This window comes from Mus musculus, chromosome 3 (genome assembly GCF_000001635.26).
Source record: "Mus musculus strain C57BL/6J chromosome 3, GRCm38.p6 C57BL/6J".
In the NCBI taxonomy this organism is placed as follows: Eukaryota; Metazoa; Chordata; class Mammalia; order Rodentia; family Muridae; genus Mus; species Mus musculus.
Window position 1 is genome coordinate 125,418,842 of NC_000069.6, and position 23,504 is coordinate 125,442,345.

Here is a 23,504-nt window from a genome sequence, read left to right on the forward strand (position 1 = left end):
CTGACTGTCTGAAATTGTCCTTTGAGCTCAGTACATGTGTTTACACACAGGCCTAAACAGATATACACAAAATAAAGAAATAACACAATAAGTTGAGAAGCTCAGTGTGTTTCAAGTATATGTTTAAAAACATGCAATACTGTTTAGGAGTTTGTTTAGGAGTGTCCAGTTAAAACCTTGCATTATTATGCCTGAAAAGAATTTGTTCTTTTCATTGGCAGATATTAGTTTTCAGACCTTTGTTAAATTATGAAGAATGTTTTTCTCCTACTTGTAATAAGGACACATGCTCCACTATGTTCATAGCAGCCTTGTTTATAATAGCCAGAAGCTGGAAAGAACCCAGATGCCCCTCAACAGAGGAATGGATACAGAAAATGTGGTACATTTATACAATGGAGTACTATTTAGCTATTAAAAACAATAAATTTATAAAATTTTTGGCAAATGGATGGATCTGGAGGTTTTCATCCTGAGTGAGGTACCCAATCACAAAAGAAATCATATGATATGAATTCACTGATAAGTGGATATTAGCACAGAAACTTAGAATACCCAAGATACAATTTGCAAAACACATGAAACTCAAGAAGAAGGAAGACCAAAGTGTGGATACTTCGTTCCTTCTTAGAATGGGGAACAAAATACTCATAGAAGGAGTTAACAGAGACAAAGTTTGGAGCTGAGACAGAAGGAAGGACCATCCAGAGACTGGGATCCATCCAATAAACAGCCACCAAACCCAGACACTATTGCATATGCCAGCAAGATTTTGCTGACAGGACCCTGATATAGCTGTCTCATGTGAGGCTATGACAGTGCCTGGCAAATATAGAAGTGGATGTTCACAGTCCTATATTGGATGGGATAAAGGGCCCCCAATGGAGGAGCTAGAGAAAGTAACCAAGGAGCTAAAGGGTTCTGTAACCCTATAGGAGGAACAACAATATGAACTAACTAGTATCCGCCTACCCCAGAGCCCATGTCTTTAGCTGCATATGTAGCAGAAGATGGCCTAGTTGGCCATCATTGGGAGGAGTGACCCTTGGTCTTGCGAAGATTATATGCTCCAGTACAGGGGAATGCCAGGGCCAGGAAACGGGAGTGGGTGAGTTGGGGAGCAGAGTGGAGGAAGGGTATAGGGGACTTTCAGGATAGCATTTGAAATATAAATGAAGAAAATATCTAATATAAAATAATTTTTCCCGAAGATATAGTTTTCCTAAAGTGCAGTCTACCCAACAATATCAGCTTTGGTAATAAACCAAAGTGGCACATTACCACTACTCTAAGTTCACCACAAGGTAAGACATGATGTCTTACAGATGTGATAATTGTAATACAAACTACATTTGTTTCACTACCCTAAATACACCATACCACATCCATACACACCTCATTCCTTTCCATCTCTACAACTAATAACCTTTCATCTGTCACCACACTTTGGCTTCTTCCAAAGTTTCTCATATGTAGTATCATAAAGCTCACAGTATTTTCATATAAGTTCCTCTGCTTAGTAGCAATACATTTAATGTCCATTTCACATGTTCTGTGGCTCCATGGGTCATTTTGTTGTCCATTGTACAGATACACTGAAGCTGACCTAATTAATTATGGAAATGGCTCTCAGCAGGATTTTATAAGTGTACATTTTAATTCATTTGATTTGGATATGGAAATATTTTTGGTCAGCAAATTAAGACTTCACTTAGTTTTGTAAGAAACTTTAAAAATGGCATCCAAAGTAACCATGCCATGTTTTATTCAAAAGCAATGAATGAGAGACTTCTGTCTCACACCTTCCCAGAATCCAGTGTAGTCAGAAGTTTATGCTTTGGCCTGAGCCTTAGGTAGTTAAGCAGTAGCATCCCATTCCTCCTATGACTTACAACTTCAGATGATCAGGAAGTGAAGCATCTCTCTGTACTGGTCATCTTTAATTGTTGACTCATGTACGTTCTGTTTAGTGCCATTTCTTCTCTTTATGTTGAGTTGTTTTATTATTGTGATTTTTAAAGAACTCTTTGTATGAGATTTTTTAAAAAATATCAGTTATGTCTGCTTTAAATATATTATTCTCTTATGTACCTTACTTTCTCATCTTTGTTAGTAACGTTCATATTTTTAATTAAATAGCTTACCAAATCTTTATTTCATAGATGGACTCTGAGCTCTAATTTCACTGTCAGAACCAAGGGCAAATGGATTTTTTCCTCTTTTATCCTAGGGGTATCATAGGTTTGGTTCTTACACTTACTATAATGTATGTGTGCAAGATGTTTTTGAGCAATATATGATCATTTGAGTTAATTGGGGAACGTGTCTATGTGTTGTGTACAACCCTTCGCATGTTCACGTTAATTGGTTCTAGGACCACATCTTTTTTTTTCCATTTTATTTTTTATTAGATATTTTCTTTACTTACATTTCAAATTTTATCCCCTTTCCTCATTTCCCCTTTGAAACTCCCCCATCCCATCCCTCTTCCCCTGCTCACTAGCCCACCCACTCCTGCTTCTAGCACCACTCCTTGAAAAGACTTGCTCCACAGATCTGCTTTTGTTCCCTTGTCAAGGAATAATTTTCCACAGAGACTTTGTTTAGGAACTCACTATTCTCGTCTATTGATCTTTGTGTCTGTCCTTTCAGTAGACACTAATACAATTGTTGCATCTGTCCAGTGAGCTTCGAAGTGTATTTGTTTCCATTGTTCTTTTGCAATACTGAATGTCCATTATATAGGATTAGTGTACTGTGCTGCTGATCTGCAAAAAATGAGCAGTAACTGATAACTGAATTCTCAACATGGATTTTCTTGGTGACCTGTCTAGAGATACTGAACATGATACTCTGAAATGTTTTCTGCCCTAGGAGAAGGAATGAGGTGATTTGTTATGGGGTGAGGGATACAAGGAAGAAAGTTTGTTTTCTGTGTGACTAGGTCAATGGAAGAGGAAACTCTTACTGCAGCTCTATGGGGGCAGCATCTCTTAGCAGCATCTTCAGTGAACATATCTTGATCAGGCACCTGATCGAGGCAAGAAGAACACTATACCTAGTGGAATATGAGTGACACTATATCCAGTGGAATATGAGTGACTAGGTGGAGTGAGCTCGTCCATCTCTCGAATACATTCTCTGTCACCTGATTATTACAAAGGAGTAGCAAAAAGGCAAGAAATGGTAGAAGCTTGAAGAGGGAGGAAAATAAATTAAATGATAATGCACGAGTAGAAGATGACTGGATAACCCAAACTATATGTGCATAAATTCTAGCATTAATGGATCAGGTAAATGATGAGTCAGGAATATAATCAGACTGGGGGATTTCTTCTACCTTCAAAGTCACAAGCATTGATTCGCTGGAAGAAAGAAATTGTCCAGTTCTCTTGTTCAGAAAAGAGTATGTAACAGATGGGGAAAGGTTTTAACTGTTTGTGAACTGGACCAAAAAAAAAAAAATAATAACTGACATATGATATACACGGAGTGAAAAGTACGATTCTGTGAGTTAAGATGAAAAGAGAAAGGGAAACAGACTCAGGGTTACACTGAGTTTTTAATACAAGCTAATGTTGGGATGATAGCTGAAATGAACTACTCTAAAGAGCGCTGTGGCTCAGAAGTATGAAGTATGGCATTAACATTATCAACTAGCTACAAAGACACATTTATTCATTTTAATAAAAATACCTGGCATATGATTAGGGGGTTCAGTGGCAATGATAGGGGGAAAGAATCATTTAAGCGTAGACTTCCTAACAGAAATACTATTCGAACGCCTAACCACATAGTCACTTTCATTGTCCTAACTACTACATGTTAATTGGTCATTTCCAAAACTTCAGATTTTCAAACGATATTCCAAAAGCTAGGCTTAAAAGGTTGTAGACCCTGGATATGGCAGTCTCTAGATGGTCCATCCTTTCGTCTCAGCTCCAAACTTTGTCTCTGTAACTCCTTCCATGGGTGTTTTGTTCCCAATTCTAAGGAGGGGCATAGTGTCCACACTTCAGTCTTCATTCTTCTTGAGTTTCATGTGTTTAGCAAATTGTATCTTATATCTTGGGTATCCTCGGTTTGGGGCTAATATCCACTTATCAGTGAGTACATATTGTGTGAGTTCCTTTGTGAATGTGTTACCTCACTCAGGATGATGCCCTCCAGGTCCATCCATTTGGCTAGGAATTTCATAAATTCATTCTTTTTAATAGCTGAGTAGTACTCCATTAATCAGCTTCCAAAGGCTGACACCACTGCATACACTAGCAAGATTTTATCGAAAGGACCCAGATGTAGCTGTCTCTTGTGAGACTATGCCGGGGCCTAGCAAACACAGAAGTGGATGCTCACAGTCAGCTATTGGATGGATCACAGGGCTCCCAATGGAGGAGCTAGAGAAAGTACCCAAGGAGCTAAAGGGATCTGCAACCCTATAGGTGGAACAACATTATGAACTAACCAGTACACCGGAGCTCTTGACTCTAGCTGCATATGTATCAAAAGATGTCCTAGTCGGCCATCACTGGAAAGAGAGGCCCACTGGACACACAAACTGTATATGCCCCAGTACAGGGGAACGCCAGGGCCAAAAACTGGGAATGGATGGGTAGGGAAGTGGGGGGAAGGGTATGGGGGACTTTTGGGATAGCATTAGAAATGTAATTGAGGAAAATATGTAATAAAATATGTATATATATATATATATATATATATATATATAAGGTTGTAGACAAGGCATTTGCTTGGTGACAAGAGTTAAGCATCTGAGGCACCCATACTCCATAGCTCAGTTCTGCATGGTAGGAACCTTGCTGCTGAGCCTCTCCAGCCACCACAGTGTCATTTATATCACTTCCAATCCATATGTCCTTGGATTATTTCATCTGCTAACCTTTGTTTTAAAAAGACAACTTGGCTGGGTGTGGTGGCACACTCGTTTAATTCCAGCACTCAGGAGGCAGAGGCAGGTGGATCCTTGAGTTCAAGGCCAGCCTGGTCTACAGAGTGAGTTCCAGGACAGCCAGCGTTACACAGGGAAACTCTGTCTCATTAAACCAAAAAAAAAAAAAAAAAAAAAAAAAAAAAAAAAAAAAAAAGACAATTTGGCCTATTTACTCTTAATGTATCAAATAACTGCCACAGAACTATTTATTTCTAGAATCCTACCTTTTCTAGGCTTCCTTGTGTGTGTGTGTGTGTGTGTGTGTGTGTCCTATATATACACATACACACTTTGTTGGTAGAATGAGTCAAATATGTGCTATTGATGCTGGATGGCTTTATTTATTAAGGCAGGTCTTACTGTGTAGTCGATGCTTGCTTGATACTTAGTGAATGAACTTGGATGTTCTCACGTTCTTGCTTCTGCTACATCAGCCTCCTGAGTGCAATGATTATAGATTGAGTATCACATTTTTAAAAACTGTTCCTTTTCTCATTTTTGTACTATATTTGTTTTGGTTTGTTTCTTTGCTGTTTCTTTCATTTGTAGTCCAAGTTTGAGCCCAAGGCAGGGCTTCCTGCATGCCAAACAAGCACTCTACCACCAAACAATATCACCAGCCTCTCTCTACTAGATTTCATGCGGAAACTGCAATAGTTCTCTCTCCTTCCTCTCTCTCTCTCTCTCTCTCTCTCTCTCTCTCTCTTTTTCTCTCTCCCTCCCTCTCTATTTCCCTTTCCCTCACCCCACCTTTTTCTCTCTCTCTGTCTCTGTCTCTGTCTCTCTCCCTTTCTGTCTCCCTCTCCCTCACCCCCAGCTCTTACATCTGCCTCCTCCCCTTCTCATTATTATTATATAAATACTTGCCTTGCCAGAACCTAAAGACAATTAATAATTTGAACTTCATCTTATAAACTATAATCTTCTTTGGACAGTTTTATTCTAGCTAAAGTTTTCTTACCTTTATCTTATACTTTTCTTTACAATATTATTGAGTATCATGAAAAAAGTATATGTGAACAAAAAACTCATTGGCCGAATAGAAAACACATCTACCATACTTGTGCACATTTTACTCAAGATGACCAATTGCCTGACCATTAGTGATCCATTATCTCTCAAATCACATACAAGGATGCTGCAGATGAAGAGATGTTTCCAGAGTCTTGGGTAATCAATAAATCAAAATGGAAGCACATCTTGTTTCAACTCTAAAATCTACTCAGAGAAGAAAAATTTAGGATCCCGAAAGCCTGTTTACTAATAAATGATAATACCAGCCTGAATATAAATTTAGCCACAATTTCCCATTTCTTCAAATATAATCCTTGCCTGATATCTGAGAAATGAATTGTATCATAACCCACATCATAGCATAGACATTTTTTTGTGTGTATTCATTTCATGCTGGCTTTATCCTAATTACATAACTTTAAGATTTCATACAGTGTTTAAAAACATTAAAAGTGAAAGCCAGCTAGAAGAAACAGTGTGTAAAGGCATCTACCTCCAATCCTGACAACCAATTTGTTTTTGAACCTTCCATTCACGCTTATAGCTCCTAGGGTGAAAGAAGAGAATGGACTTTCAATAGTTATCCTTTGGTCTTTACTTGCAGACAATAATGCATATGTAGTGTATGCATGCAGTGCAAGTACACACACACACACACACACACACACACACACACACACACATATTCTCACATGCATTCACACATACACACACACACATAAATGAATAATAAAAAATGTTTTAATCAATCTATGTACCGTTGATTATTTAAGTAGACCAGGAACTTTAAATCACTTTTTAGTTACTTTATTATATGGCATGGTCATATAACAGAAAGATGTGAAAATGAATTTCAATACAAGGAAAAGCAATTCATTTTATGTTATATAAAGCAAAAATAATAGATAAATTTTATCTATAAAAATTTATCTATTGTGCAACCAATGCTTGAGAAAATTTATTTCACCATATTTGATTATAGCTTGTTCCTTATTAAAAAAAATCATCAAAGTATAAAAGTTCACAAAAGTTAGCTACGTGATTAGGCAAGCTGTGCATTAAGAAAAACACGAAAACCTGTGCAAAAACAAATGCAAATTCTGACGCAGCAGACCACATAAGCGATATACAATTAGCGGCTCCCTAAGAAAGTGAGAAATAGAATCGACTAAAATGTATTAGGTATGAAATTAAGACTTAATTAATGTTTTAACATTAAGACTCCCTGATCTCTCCTAATGTCGACAGCATAGTCATCTCAATAGAGTTACATTCACTCTGTGGACTCATCTAGCTAGTACTATCCTTCCTCTTTAATCTTTATGTGGAGAACAGGTGTGAGATTGCTCTATTTTTGCAATAAAAGTAAGAGAATATTGCCCTCTTGTGTTGAGAGATTTAGGAGACCCCAAGATTGTTTAGTAATAAACACAGATTTTAAAAATAAAATTCGTACTTTGTTCTTCAAAGAAATATTACTTATCAATAGTCAACCCATTGTTTGCAGATGCTGCTAAAACAAATTTCCAACCTTCTTTTATGGAACACTTATATGACATATTGATTGGACTGCAGATGATTCTTTCATTTTAATAATTTGCCTATTATTTTAAGGGTATCATTTATTTCCATCACTGTATTGTGTAATATATAGCTCCAGTAAAGATAATGTACTTAGAGTATGTTACATTCTATATGTTTATAAATACATTGATTTTATTACCAAAATGGATTTCTTTCTGACTTATTAAAAATGCAAGAGCACACTGTGGAACACATGTCTCTCTGACGACATGGGTAGCTTTATAGGTGTCACAACCCCTGGCTCTGCTTAATAGGAAGTGAATTTACATTCCTGAAATCTTGCAATATGAGAAACAATGAGCAGAGTGAAAAGTACTTTAGAAAAAATGATATCTATAAAATACCATAACTAGATAGTTTATGATTGAAGAAGAAAGAACCATTAACATGTCATTGTATGTATGATAGACTAGATATTGGGAATGAAAATGGGTAAGCAAGCATGCATGGACTGTAGTTCTTCCCCTGGGAGATCCACAACAATGACCTTGTGAGACATTATAGTGAGGTTCGGGCAATGAGTTTAAAGGTATTCTGTGATTTAAAATAGTTCCTACAATGATAGCTACACTTAAAATCAGGTGAGAATTTAGATCTCATTTTGAATTTTCGAACAAAAAATAAATTCTGAAGGAAAATACATGAATGTTTTTTGTTTGTTTGTTTTTTGAGACAGGGTTTCTCTGAATAGCCCTGGCTGTCTTGGAACTCACTTTGTAGACCAGGCTGGCCTTGAACTCAGAAATCCACCTGCCTCTGCCTCCCGAGTGCTGGGATTAAAGGTGTGCACCACTATTCCCGGCCAGGAAAATACATCAATATTAATACAATCTCAGCCCTCTGGACCCCAGACATATGGAGGTACAAATGGGACCTTAATGACAAATGGGACCTTATTAACAACACATGTGTTTGTGGATCCTCTTTACCTTTGTCACACGAGTCATCAGGTCAAGATCTTGTATGGGTGGTAAACTGGGTGTCCTTAATTTTCAGCCTACCTTTAAACTGGACCTCACTATACTGCCTAACAAGGTCATGGTTGTGGGTCTCCCTGGGGAAGAACAAGAGTCCATGCATGCTTGCTAACTCGTGTTCATTCCCAATATCCTGTTACTGTGATGGGAAAATGAAAATTTCTTTTAGAAAAATTGTAAAGACAAATGGCTGTGCATTCTCCTCATAAGACAAAACCTGGTTAAAAAATTCTAGAGACTTGTGATAACTAAAGTTTTTTACATACATATACAATAAAAACTCATCAAACAAAATGAATGCACCAAAATAGTCTACTTGCAAGTAATTTAGAGACAATTTGGTGTGATAGGTTGTCCAATTTTATAAAACATAGACTTGACCATTGTCATGAAACTTTTAAAATATTATAAGAGCAAGAACTAAGTTTATTTAATATTAGTTCAGATTTACTGTTTTATAATTCATATTAGATTATGCTTGAAGATAGCAAAAATATCTGACTATATGAGGAGAAACATAATTTAAGGGATAGGCTACAGGAATATGCACAAATGTTTCTTAGAAAAACCCTTAAGTCTGTTAACAAAATATTTTGTTTTGTATCAAGATAAAGTTTAGAAACAGTATATTTCTGAGAGATTTAGAAGTTAGTCAATGAATGATATAAGTAGGGAAACTTATTTATTTGCAAGATTATAGAATTTGATCCTTTGAAACACAGTCACAAAGTTAACTCCTGTTTCAAAGTTGTTTGCCTTTGTTGTGTTGGGGATTTATATAAACACCATAACGTTCTTGCAAAAAATTCAAAGACAGAAATAAGCAATATGTTGGTGACCACACTCCTAAATCTCTCTGAAGAGAATGGAGTCATATATGAAAATAGAAAAATAAACTTTGCTAAGGATCCCATTTTTTAATGTTAAAACTGAAGATCTGATGTGCTCTTTCTCTCTATAAGAAATAATGGCATTTGAATTGGAATCTTATTAATGAAAAGTGAGTAAATGTACAAAGTTTTTAATGACTGTGTGTGTGTGTGTGTGTGTGTGAAGTGATCATCCCTGCAAATACCATTGTAGATGAAATACCAGATAGTCTGCAGAGCTTTCAACATTTCCCTCTGAGTAAACCACACCCCTGGTCTTTATGGTAATCTATATGAGATTTGTCAATTGAATTCTCCTGTGCAGGAAGCTGCACTGTGAAAGTTCAATGGAGAAACACTACCTCAATGAGCTGTTATTAGATTATTAGATTTCACCCAAACTGGATTTCTAAAAACGTTTTACAGTAGTCCATGCCTAGAGAAAGTGAAAATAAACCATCCCACTCCACAATTAGAGATGGCTCACAACTCCAGTCCAAAGAGAAGGTAAGAGAATTTCACAATAAATAAATAAATAAATAAATAAATAAATAAATAAATAAATAACAATAGCAAAAACATCTTTCAAAAATTTAAGCTCTGGCTGGTGAGATGGCTCAGCGGTTGAGAGCACCGACTGCTCTTCCAAAGGTCCTGACTTCAAATCCCAGCAACCACATGGTGGCTCACAACCATCTGTAACAAAAATCTGATGCCCTCTTCTGGAGTGTCTGAAGACAGCTACAGTGTACACACATTAAATAAATGAATAAATAAACAAACAAACAAACAAACAAATAAATCTAAAAAATGTAAGCTCAAATGAGAAAAAAATGTTAATGCTCTTGTTTAATTACAAATGAATGTGAATGTAATAGGGCATATAGGAAGGAGTCGCTTGAGTTAAAGATGACTAGAATATTCTATGTAAGTTTCTCACCTCTCAGGTCTTTGGTTCTAGAAGGTCCTGCCACCTCCTACCTCCCAAGTTTGCCTGTTTCCATTCGTTCTGCTGGTCATCAGGGCTTTAATCTTGTTTTTCCCCAATACCTGATCATGTTTCCCTTTTCTCCTCTCTGTCTGCTCTCCCACCCTGGTCCCCTCCTCCTTCTGCCCCCCCCCCAACCCCTGCTGCCTTCCATGATTACTTTCTTCTCCATCCCAATTGGGATTGAGGCATCCTCACTTGGGCCCTTTGGCTTATAAACCTTCTTGAGCTCTGTGGGTTGTATCCTGGGTATTCTGTACTTTTTTGGACTAATATCCACTTATTAGTGAGAATGTATCATGCGTGTCCATTAGGGTCTGAGTTACCTCATTCAAGATGCTATTTTCTAGTTCTATCCATTTGCCTGCGAAACTCACGATGTCCTCCTTCTTAACAGCTGAGTAGTTCTCCATTGTGTAAATGAACCACATTTTCTGTATCTATTCTTCCATTGTGGGACATCATAGGTAGGATCTTTGGATTGAAATGCCCTACAGAGGAAAGAGAGAACAAATAGAGTACACCTCCAGTAGAAAGACAGGCATCAAGTGGAGAGAGAGGGTTGCCATCCCACAGTCAAAATCTCTAACCCAGAATTTTTCCTGTCTAAAAGAATTGCAGGTACAAAAATCAATAAAAGCCTGAGAGAAAGGAGGGCCAGTGACAGGCCCAAATTGAGATCCATCTCAAGGGAAAGCTCCAATTCCTGATACACTGATGTGTTTACAGACAGGAGCTTAGCATAGCTGCCCTCTGAGAGGCCCAACAAGCAGCTGAAAGAATCAGATGCAGATACTAACATCCACCTACCCACCCAACCAACAGAAGCTGGTGAGCCCTGTGGTTGAATTAGGGAAAACTTGGAAAAAGCTGAGGAAGAGGGCAACCCCATAAGAAGACCAGCACTCCCCTATACTGGGAATAGAACCTTCACAGGACAGGAAAGGGGATGATATTTGAAATGCAAATAAAGAAAATATCTTAAAAAGAAAAGAAAAGAAGAGAAAAGAAAAGGAAAGGAGAGAAGAGAAGAGAAGAGAAGAGAAGAGAAGAGAAGAGAAGAGAAGAGAAGAGAAGAGAAAAGGAAAGAAAAGAAAAGAAAAGAAAAGAAAAGAAAAGAAAAGAAAAGAAAAGAAAAGAAAAGAAAAGAAAAGAAGACCAGCACTCATAGTAACCTGGACCCCTGAGATCCCTCAGACATTGAGCCACCAACCAGGCAGCAGACACTAGCTGATATGAGGCCCCCAACACATACAGCAGAGGACTGCCTGGTCAGCTCTCAGTCAGAGAAGATGCATCTAACCTTGGAGAGACTTGAGACCCCAGGGAGTGCAGCAGTCTGATGGGGTGGGGTGGAGACATCCTCTTGAAGACAGAGGAGGATATGACATGAGGAATAGTCAGAGGGCTGACTGGGAGGGGGATAATAACTAGACTGTAAAAAAAAAAAAGAATTATCATTTAAAAAAATAAAGAAAAAATCAGATAAACAGATATATTGTCCAAAATAAAGAGAATATTCTATGGTAAGTTGCAAACTCAAATAAATCCAGGACAGGGACAATAAACAAAGTGCCACGGTTGTGTGATGAGTCCTGAGATCAAGAATGAACCAACATGTCCTTACCAAAGAACACAGGTTGGTTTTGCAGTTGGTGGCAAAACATTACACTAGTTTTGAAGAGTAAGGAAGAGAATGATAGGATGGATGAAAGGGGATGTATAGTTCTCAGGGATGGGTATCAAGTGGAACATTGGTTGAACCCCAGGCTTAGAAAGAGTCATGCAAGGTGTCCACCCACTTTCCTGTATGAGTATGAAATAGTTCCAGCACCACTCTCTGTTTTCTTTGAAAACAATACAGCTGGACACTTTAGTGATCTGAGCAGACTTAGGGAGCTGCTAGTTGAAAGAGTAGAAGCAGAAACAAACAACAAACTACAACAAAAACCCTTTAAATTCTCCTTAGTTTTACTATAATTAGTTATAGCATGATATCAAGTAAAAAGGTGAGATGAGATGATGTTTGGTGTGTCAGCAATCCATTCAAAAATTACATATCATGTAAAGCACAATAGATTTTGTAAAACATTTTTTCATTTTATTTTAACATTCTGGGTTTTCAATTTCTTTCAGAATGCTTTCGAAGTATAAAAACAACAAATATTGTTATATTAAAAAAGCAGCAGTCTTGAGGTTTTTTTGTTTTTATTTTATTTTATTTTTTATTAGGTATTTTCCTCGTTTACATTTTCAGTGCTATCCCAAAAGTCTCCCATACCCACCCCCCCAATCCCCTACCTACCCACTCCCCCTTTTTGGCCCGGGGTTCCCCTGTACTGGGGCATATAAAGTTTGCAAGTCCACAGTCTTGAGTTTTTAAGGGTGCTTTACATAACATCTTTATGAATGATACCTTCCCAAAAGAACTAAGGGGGGAGAGAGAGAGAGAGAGAGAGAGAGAGAGAGAGAGAGAGAGAGAGAGAGAGAGAGAGAGAGAGAGAGAGAAAGAGAGAAAGTGCTAAACAAGGAAGCATAACATGGCATGACAATTTTCCAGCCATCTATGGCTTCTATATAAATTGCATACATTAAGAGAAAGTAAAGGCAGTTAGAGAATGTAAACAATGTCATACATATTGTGTGATTAATACACATACTTTTTATATTAACTCTCTAAACACAAACTTTAAACTGATTATGTGAAAATCACCCACTATCACAAAACAAGAAAAACAAAAGTCCATAACAACATAGGTTTGGAGAGGGAAATAGACGAAATAAGGAGCAGTTTAAACCAATGGAATTTGGGTTGTTTTACTCATGATAAGAGATCCAGTTGATTTTGCACATTTATAAAACAAAGAGTCAGTCAGCTCTTAATAAGTGTCCATTTGTTGAGGTGTGTCAAGAATGCCTATACTCCTTACACAAAGGGGGAAATCTAGAAGCCAAACCAATGTTGAGATTTTGTTGCTGGTCTGTACTTGAATCTGAATATGCTCAATCAGCATCCCTCCGACAACCACAGGAAACCAGGCAGTTGTCACAGGTCTGTCCATGATCACATGAACGCCACATAAGAACACCCTTAAATTAGACACAGTAGCTTTAACATTATTAGTCCTGGTTAGTCCTGGTCCCTATGTTCTATAGACTTGATTGTTAGTTTAGTCAACAAGGATGTAGCATTCCAGTGATGAAATGTTCAGTCTAAAAATAAGTTTCACCCAGCGACAGGCCCAAAGTGGGATCCAGCTCAAGGGGAGTTCCCAAGGCCTGACACTATTACTGAGGCTATGGAATGCTCACAAAAAGGGATCTAGCATGACTGCCCTCTGAGGGACCCAACAAGCAGCTGAAAGAGTGAGATGAAGATATTTGCACCCAAACAATGGACAGAAGGAGCTGACCCCTGTTGTTTAGTTGGGGAAGGCTGAAAGAAGCTGAGGAGGAGGGTGATCCTGTAGGAGGACTAGCAGTTTTGGTTAATCTGGACCCCCAAGAACTTTCAAGCACTAGACCACCAAACAGACAGCATAAACCAGCTGATATGAAGCCTCTAACACACATACAGTAGAGGACTTCCAGGTCTGTGCTCATTCAGAGATGAAGAACCTAAGCCTGAAGAGACTGGAGGCCCTACAGAGTTTAGAGGTCAGGTGGTGTGTTGTGGGGGCATCCACGTGGAGATGGGGTGGGGTAGGGAGGAGGTGTGGGATGTGGAGCAGTCAAGGAGTGGAGGGGGAGGGGCAGGGAATGGACTATGGAGTGTGAAAAATGAATTACAGATAAAATTAAATTAAAAAAAATAATTTCCCAGTATTGACCTTTAAAAGATTAGGATAAGATCTCACAGGGCCACAGACAGTGTTTCTACTACTGTGTTTATATACCTTGAACTTCGCATAGGGGAGGGGACACCATTTAAAATATAAATAAATAAAATAATAAAAATTAAAATCTCATAACAAACAGAGCAAATGAATATGTAAGCAAATTCATAGTTTGGATGTTCTTATGTTTTTAAGATAAATGTGATGATTGTATATTTACCACTTGATTATCATAAAAATACACTCTATTTTAAAAATCCTGTTGTTTTCCATCTAAAAAATAAGACCTAAGAAAATGGTACACGCACACGCACAAACACACACACACTTTATGTATCTGCAGGAAACGGTGATAAAAGAAATTGCCTGACATTTACTCTTCTATTTACTGACTTCCCTCCATAATCTTCTGAAGTATGAATATAGCTGATAGCTCAGAGCTATGTACCTAGTATAATATTATGGTACTGTATAATATTGGGGTAGTAATGTTTTCATTATGTTTGAAAATGGCACTTTTAGGAATTTCTACTAGTAAAAATGTATACTCGGGATATTAAAATAAATTTATATTATGTCAGTAAAAATGGAAAAAATATGAAGTATATAAAAGTTAGGAAATAATCAACAGGTTATTTACCAAAATTGAAAAGATTTTTTTTTCCCCAGAAAATCACAAAATAGCAAACCATTGTCATTTTGATTAAATGCAAAAGCTATTCATTGCTCTGGACTTTCATTTTAGAAAACAGTTATGATTTATGAATACATGGTTGTTCCTGAAGTAACATTAGCATAGTGTAGCCTAGAAGCTGATGGGATCTTTAAGTAACTAATAATAATAATGTCAGCAGATGTTTAGTCTACTCTTCTATTGAGTTAACAGAATATATTTTCTTTTCTTCTTAGAATACATTTTCATATTTAGAATCATTACAGACCACCTTCATCTTGACCGATAACACCACTTAAATTTGTAATTCTTTGAAAACCAGGTTAAATAATTTCTGTCTTCTCTGACCTAGTTTTTGGCTATGACTATAAGGCTAATTTCATAGAAGGAGATCTCTGATAAACACACACTCAAACATATACATGCATGCACGCACAACAAAAGCACATACATACACTCTTACACAGACATACAACTAACAATGCTTTTAAGGACTACAGTATTTCTCTGATATTCCCATTTTATTTCAGATACGGAAAAGGCAACATGCTTCTGAAAACTAGTGGCAAATTTGAGAACTCACAAGGATATTGGTGCCTTAGAAAGAGTAGTTAAATGTTTATACAATATAGACTTAAGTAAGTACATAGGGTCCATTATTATGAGATATGACCAAATTATCAGTAAGACTCCTGACAATAGTTCATGAAATTTAGCAACAGGATATTTGACCAAGTTTGGTTTTGCCTACTATTACCAAAGTCAAACCTAGCAAAAAATATAAAAGGTTTTGACTTGTTCCAACTTAACACTTTTTGAGTTAGCCAATTCACATGGTGATGTGTCTTTATTTTCCTAGTAAATTTATACTATGACAATTTTAACTTTGAACATTGAAATAGAAGTGATTCTCATTGGATTTAAATTTAATTACTCTGACTGCTAAGTTCATAGTTTCACCTTATTCCACAACAGGGCAACTGCTAGATTACAGATCTTTTTAGTCATAAACATTTTACATTGTTACCATAGTCTTTTAAAAACTTTTCTAAACTTTTTCATTAAAAAATCAATAACTAGAGAATAACAGAACAATCAAATCAAGCAAGACTGTGTAATGACTAGCAAGTACTTGAATGACAGCAAGACTTGTTATTGCTTATTTTCCAAGTTTAAGTAAACTTTGCTGAGCTATTTGTCTTACAAGAATACCTTCAAGTAATAAATACCAGACATATTTTAATGTGATTGCCAGTCCTTAGATCTAGTGTTCACCGAATTTCACATTTCCAGAATGAAAGCTCAAAAGAAACAAACAAAAGAAAACAACAACCCTAGCTACAGTAGTCTTTGTTTCAAGACTAGAATTTGCAAAACACATGAAACTCAAGAAGAAGGAAGACCAAAGTGTGAATACTTCATTCCTTCTTAGAATGGGGAGCAAAATACTCATGGAAGGAGTTAACAGAGACAAAGTTTAGAGCTGAGACAGAAGGAAGGACCATCCAGAGACTGCCCCACCCAGGGATCCATCCAATAAACAGCCACCAAACCCAGACACTATTGCATATGCCAGCAAGATTTTGATATAGCTGTCTAATGTGAGGCTATGCCAGTGCCTGGCAAATACAGAAGTGGATGTTCACAGTCCTATATTGGATGGGATAAAGGGCCCCCAATGGAAGAGTTAGAGAAAGCACCCAAGAGCTAAAGGGGTCTGCAACCATATAGGAGGAACAATAATATGAACTAACCAGTACCCCCCAGAGCCAGTGTCTTTAGCTGCATATGTAGCAGAAGATGGCCTAGCAGGCCATCATTGGGAGGAGAGGCCCTTGGTCTTTCGAAGATTATATGCTCCAGTACAGGGGAATGCCAGGGCCAGGAAGCGGGAGTGGGTGGGTTGGGGAGCAGGGTGGAGGAAGGTTATAGGGGACTTTCAGGATAGCATTTGAAATATAAATGAAGAAAATCTCTAATAAAAAATTGAAAAAAAAGAAAGAAATTTGCAATGATTTACCTCTAAACCTACCAAAGAGTACACACAGAGGGTCCCATGCTTCCAGCCACATATATAGCAGACAATGGCCTTTTCAGGCATCAATGGGAGGAGAGGCCCTTGGTCCTGTGAAGGCTCCATGCCTCAGTGTAGAAGAATGCCAGGGTGGGGAGGCAGGAGTCGGTGGGGGAACATCCTCATAGAAGCAGGAGAGACAGGGTAGGATAGGGGGTTTCTGGGGGGAAACAGAGAAAGGGAATAACATTTAAAATGCAAATAATGAAAAAATCCAATAAAAAAGAAAAAGAATCATTTATGGCATCAAGGAGGTACTTATGAAAAAGGCATGCATTCTACTGTAGTTTATATGTGCCACATGGAAGGATAACACATAGAAATATATATGTTATCTAAATCACATTACTGGTTCTAAAATTTACCCTTTCCCTCAGTGAAGTCAGGCTATAGTCAGACATCTGATATTTGGGAAAGGTTTCAGTGGCTATGACAGGTAGGGTGGGTCATTCTGTTTATGTTCATACATTTCGTAAAACATGAAAATCAAATTTAGAAAGTTTGAGTGACACCTTATTTGATTTCCTTGATGTGCTGAGGTGGGGAATACTGGCTTTTCAGACATACGAGTAATTCACAGACTCTGCCTCCTGTGTTCTCTGGGCCAGGAGATCCAGAAGAATAATAGAGAACTCCCACCAGAGTCTGAGTGCTGCTAGCTGGTCCTCAGGTACACCCTGCATGAAAGATTAGATGAGGATCAACTTAAAATTTTAGCATATAAATTTGCAGCCTTTAGGAAAACATAATACACATTTTTACATTTGTGGAACAGCCTTCCTATTATCCAGAACTTAATTTTACATAACGTGTTTAGAAATATAATTTTTAAAAAGATCTAAATACACACACACACACACACACACATGTTCTTGCATTGGCTCATCTCCCTACCTACAAGCCTGCCACACCCTTGTCCTTTTTCTATTTTAAGCGATAGCACTGGGTTAGAGAATCAAACACTCCAGACCACATCTTCTTGGCATTCCACAAAATATCATCACATCTCTTATTTGTGCAGCAGGATATAGTAAACATTACCGGTGTACCACTTTTCAAGGCCAGACTTTGCCACGTTGACTAGCCATTATCATTAAGGATGGAGAAATGAGAAAGTGGAATACAAAGGATGAGTTCCACAGTTTAAACTTCAGCTGTCTGAGAACACAGGCATGCACCATTGTGGTGTATGGATCGATCATCCTAACTCAGAACAAACTGATGTTAAATAAATGTCACATTTAAATTCCGCTTATTCTTTGGGTTGACAGATTTAGTCCCATATGTTTTTTTTTATAAATTCTTTTCACTGTTGCCTATTAGGAGGAACAGTTCTAATACTTAAGATTGATATCTCATCCTTTCTGAATTCAAAGAAAAAGGTCACCATCTTATGTCAGACTAGATAATGTGCATCTAATTTTCTCTGTGCTTCTTTTGTCCCCCTTCTTATCAAGATAATTAGTTGAAACAGGTCTCAATATGTGTTCTTATGTACATGTGGATAATTGACCAAATTTAGACAGAACTGCAGAAAGTTTTCAAGAAGCCATGAAGACATAGTGGACTCTATGTGTCAAATTTCAAGACCCAGATTATCAGCGGGTTCTATTAGTATATTGTCATAGTAACAAGACTAGAATACTCTTTAATGGGCTTCTTAGATATCAATAAGCATATAAACATAACCAGGAACACTCTTCCTTTTTGCTCTTAGCTATCACATTTCTTCTCTCTTTCAGATAATGCTTAAAGGACCCTGCAGCAGTTCTTGGTATTGGACATAGCATCTCAGCTGTTGCCTCCTGGTCCGCTGACTACCAGATTTGACTCATTTGTGATTCCTTCGAGAATCTCCCATGATTTGCAATGGTTACATGAATGTTTGGGAAGGAAAACTGGCAACATCTTAGTATATGTTCTCCATGGCACATTAGGGAAAGAAGCCAGAAAAGGCTCCCAACGCATTGATTTTTAAAATGAATCTTATTTTAAAGTTTCGAAGAAGCTTTCGAACACTGATTGTTCTCTTAGCTACTTTTTGCTTGGTGAGCATCCTCATTTCTGCCTACTTCCTGTACTCTGGCTACAAACAGGAAATGACACTTATTGAAACGACTGCAGAAGCAGAGTGTGCTGACATCAAAGACCTCCCTTATCGGTCTATAGAGCTGAGAACCATCAAGCCTATTGATACATCCAAAACTGACCCCACTGTCCTTCTCTTTGTAGAGAGCCAGTATTCGCAACTTGGTCAAGATATTATAGCAATCTTGGAGTCCAGTCGGTTTCAATACCAGATGGTCATTGCTCCAGGCAAGGGAGACATACCGCCTCTTACCGATAGTGGCAAAGGGAAGTACACATTGATTATTTATGAAAATATTCTGAAGTACGTCAGCATGGACTCATGGAACCGGGAGCTTTTAGAAAAATACTGTATAGAATACAGTGTTAGCATAATTGGTTTTCATAAAGCCAATGAGAACAGTTTACCAACTACACAACTGAAAGGGTTTCCTTTGAACTTATTCAATAACGTAGCTCTGAAGGACTGCTCTGTGAACCCCCAGTCTCCTCTGCTCCATATTACCAAAGGCCCCAAAGTTGAAAAGGGACCTCTTCCTGGGGAAGACTGGACAATTTTCCAGTATAACCATTCTACCTATCAGCCAGTGCTTTTAACTGAGTTACAGTCAGAAAAGTCCCTCTCTTTCTTGTCCAGCCAAACACTTTATGCGACAATTATTCAGGATCTGGGGCTTCATGACGGGATTCAGCGAGTTCTTTTTGGTAACAACTTGAACTTTTGGTTGCACAAGCTCATTTTCATAGACGCCATCTCCTTCTTGTCGGGGAAGAGGTTGACACTGTCCTTGGACAGGTACATCCTTGTGGACATTGATGACATATTTGTGGGGAAGGAGGGCACGAGAATGAATGTCAAAGATGTGAAGGTAAGAGCAACAATAAAGAACAACTTGATTTGTAATTTGTTAGTGCTTTGTGATTTTGATAAAACATGATCTTCAAAATACTCTGTAATATAATCACTGATTTAAGCTAGTCCTGAACACACACACAAGCACAGATGTACAAATACACACACACACACACACACACACACACACACTCATGTGCCCACGACATGGGAGAAAGGAAGAAGGAAGGGGAGAGGAAGGGGGAGATATACAACAAGTAGAATAGAAACACTGAGATATCCTAAAGAGTAATTGATCTTTATCTCACACCTTCTTGTTATACCTTGCCTATCCCAACAAGAAGCTCTTACATGTACCTCCAGATTCAAATGTGTGACAGATTGTAACTCTGAAATTCATAAAGCTATAGAACTCTATTGGTGAACTAATCACTTGTGTACATTGGATTTGATCAGGGTGACTGAAAAACATGATGAAATATAGCTCAAGTCTTTTCTGTAAGTTCAGGCAAACAGTTTTTACTTGTGTGAAACATTTATACTATTGTAAATAATGCGTTCAGCAAAAAATAGTTTTAAAGGGACTTGGCCTTAAGTAAGAGGCAGTAATTTTATCTCTTCTACTTTATGATATTGGTTTCAATATGGGAGAAATGTCAATAGGCAATATTTTAGGGCTGTACCCAGTTGACTACATTGTAAAACATACACTGTGATTGTAATAAATATACATAAGACCAAATACATATGAGAATGAAGATACATTTCTAGTTCAGCTACTTGGGAGGATGAGCAAGAGTTAAAGACAGCCTGAATAACAGATGAAATGTCATGACCTCTAGTAGATAAAGTATTAATACTCATAAAATTAATTCACTTAAAAAAATCTTCGAAGTACATGCTGACCAGCAAATTTTGTTTCTAATGGATTTCTGAGAAACACACCATTTCACTAGGATACAACTATATCATTCAGATCAGGCACAAGTATTTAAATGGTTGCAGCTAAAATCCTCTAAATTTCTGGGTTTAAAATTTTTAGATTTATTGTTCCTTTCAATTAAATTTTAATATTTTATCTTAATTTTAGATGAAGTCGTGTGTTTTGAAATGGTCTCGAAGTATGAGTTACCTAATCTGAAAAAATAGAACAGCCACTTCTAATTTATACCCCCAAAACGATATGAATTACAAGAATATTTGTAAGTGTAAACTGAATATACCAGCCCAAATCTAGCTAGGAAATTTATTTTCAAAGGAAACCAATGGCTACTTGTAAGATATAAAAGAAACTGATGTTTTCCTAAATGATAGAACCCTGAGCAAAGTAATAGAATAGTGAAACTTAACAGAGAGATGAAAATTTTATTTGGAGAAAGAGCTTAAAAGATTATGTACTTCTATAAATGTATATTTAGTTTGGATATGTATTCATATATATATACATATACATATAAGTTTAGCAGTATGTATTAGATATGTAATATTTGCTAATATAAACACATGATTTACAACTTAACACTCTGTAAGAAAAAGTTACTATATTTTTATGAACATCTCCCAGTCCCAGGCCCAGTAACCCCCAATAACTTCCATTCTACTTTGCTTTTGTGAACTCAAACAAATGCACCTCATATAAAACTCAGCTCTTTGTCCTGGGAAAGTTTCACATATATAATGTCAGGTTGATAATACAAGTAATGGAATTTTCTACATTTTAAAGGGTAAATAATATTTTACCACATATTATATACTTATATATGCATATGTGTATATGTATATATATATATATATATATATATATATATATATATATATATATATATATACCTTTTTTCATCTTTCTTTCACATATCCTTTAACAGGATACAGTTTATTACTGTATTTTGGCCATTACAGTGAAGAGCCACTGCACATGTTCCTCCATCATACAGATACCACCTCAAAATATTTTATATATATGATTTAAATGTGTCTTAGTCATTGTTTCATTGCTGTGAAGAAACACCTTGACCACAGCAACTCTTATAAAAGAAAGATTTCACTTGGGGTAGTTTGAAGTTTCAGAGGTTTAGTCCACTATCATTATGGCAGGGAGCATGGTGGCAAGCAGGAAAATATGGTTTCTGAGAAGAAGCTGAGTATTCTGTATCTGGATCTGCATGCAGCAGGAAGAGAGAGAGACACTGGTCCTGTTTGTGGCTTTTGAAATCTCAAAGCCCATCACAGTGATACACTTTTTCCAGCGAGCCACACCTAAGTCTTTCCAATTGGGCCACTCCCTGATGAGGAGGCACTCAGATATATGAGCCTATGGGGGGGGGGGTCTCTTATGAAAACCACCATGCATGGTAATTCCATTTAGGATGACTACATTTTAAATTAAGCTTCATTCTCTCCTCAGAGACTATCTAATTTATATCCCCACTATGAGCGTGCGTTACTTCTTACTCCATATTTGCTCTCCAAATATTCATATCATTTGGATGTTCATAAGAGTCCTTCTAAAACACATACCGAGCATTCACATGATTTCATGTGCATTTCCCTTCTAATTTTTTCCTCTTGGAAAATTAACACTTCCTTTTTTCAATTTTTTTGTCTTTAAATCTTCACCCTAAGATGAAAGTGACTTGGACTCCTCACTGAAGTAGTGGACTGTTGAATTTGCTGTTAGCAATCAATTTCATACTAACAATGTTTTTCTATATTATTTCTTAGCAACCTTGTAAAAAATGGGTGGTGGCCATGAACTTCCTTGCCTTTCTCTTTCAAAGAAAGCCTTTATTGACTTTATTTTTCATTCGCTTTCTCAGCCTTGTAAAGTACCTAGATTAGAAATTGAGTTTATGTCGTTCTGGTCACTACTCTCTCATGGTGTTCACAGTCTGTGCTAAAAAGTTCACATCTCTTGGTAGAACTTCCTTAGGTATCCAATATTTTCCTTAATGGCTTTAGTCATATCAATTCTTTTTAATTTTTTAGCTAATTATTATTGTTGTTCTTGTTTTTGACTATTGAAATAGAATCTGTAAGAAATAATCAACATTCAAATATCTGGATTTATACATCCCTTTTTAAATTAGAACGTTTTCTGCTGCTATTTCTTTAAATAACTATTGGATCATTTATGATTTCTCCTCATTAAAATATCAATTCTTATAAGTCCTGAATTTGATACACTTTGAAATAGATTGAACTTACTATGGGGTGAAAGTAAACCTATGCAATCTTTCTATTTTAAAGTTTCAGTGCAGTATTTTTAAATCTATGTGATATATTTTCCCTTCTACTATAAATAGATTCTGTGTGAAGTGAGACTGACCACTTTTTCTGACGTCACTATTTCTGAATTTACTTATAGTGTGTTAGGCTCTGCTGTAATGTTCAACTGATGCCTTAGCTGGGCTTCTACTGCTGCCATGAGACATCATGACTAGGACTACTTAGATGTCATTGTTCATCATTGAAGGAAGTCAGGACAGAACCACAAATAGGAACACAAATAGGGCAGAAACCTAGAGGCAGGAGCTGATTCTGAAGCTATGGATTGGGTTCTACTTACTGCCTTGCTTCTTGTGGCTTGCTCAGCCTCCTTTC

General features: G+C 37.1%; 1 protein-coding gene across 4 annotated transcripts in view; it reads left to right on the top strand.

Annotated features, from left to right (window-relative positions):
• Window positions 1-23,504, top strand: part of Ndst4 (N-deacetylase/N-sulfotransferase (heparin glucosaminyl) 4) — a 324,323-nt gene that overhangs the window by 14,813 nt on the left and 286,006 nt on the right. For 3 of the 4 annotated variants that reach the window (XM_006501859.2, XM_011240189.2, NM_022565.2), the window contains exon 2: window positions 18,706-19,920. The exons of the other annotated variant lie outside the window; for it this stretch is intronic. In XM_006501859.2, the coding sequence (XP_006501922.1) occupies window positions 18,943-19,920 (978 nt within the window). In that variant the 5' untranslated portion in view covers window positions 18,706-18,942. The remainder of the gene's footprint in view (window positions 1-18,705; window positions 19,921-23,504) is intronic. 4 annotated transcript variants of the gene reach the window in all.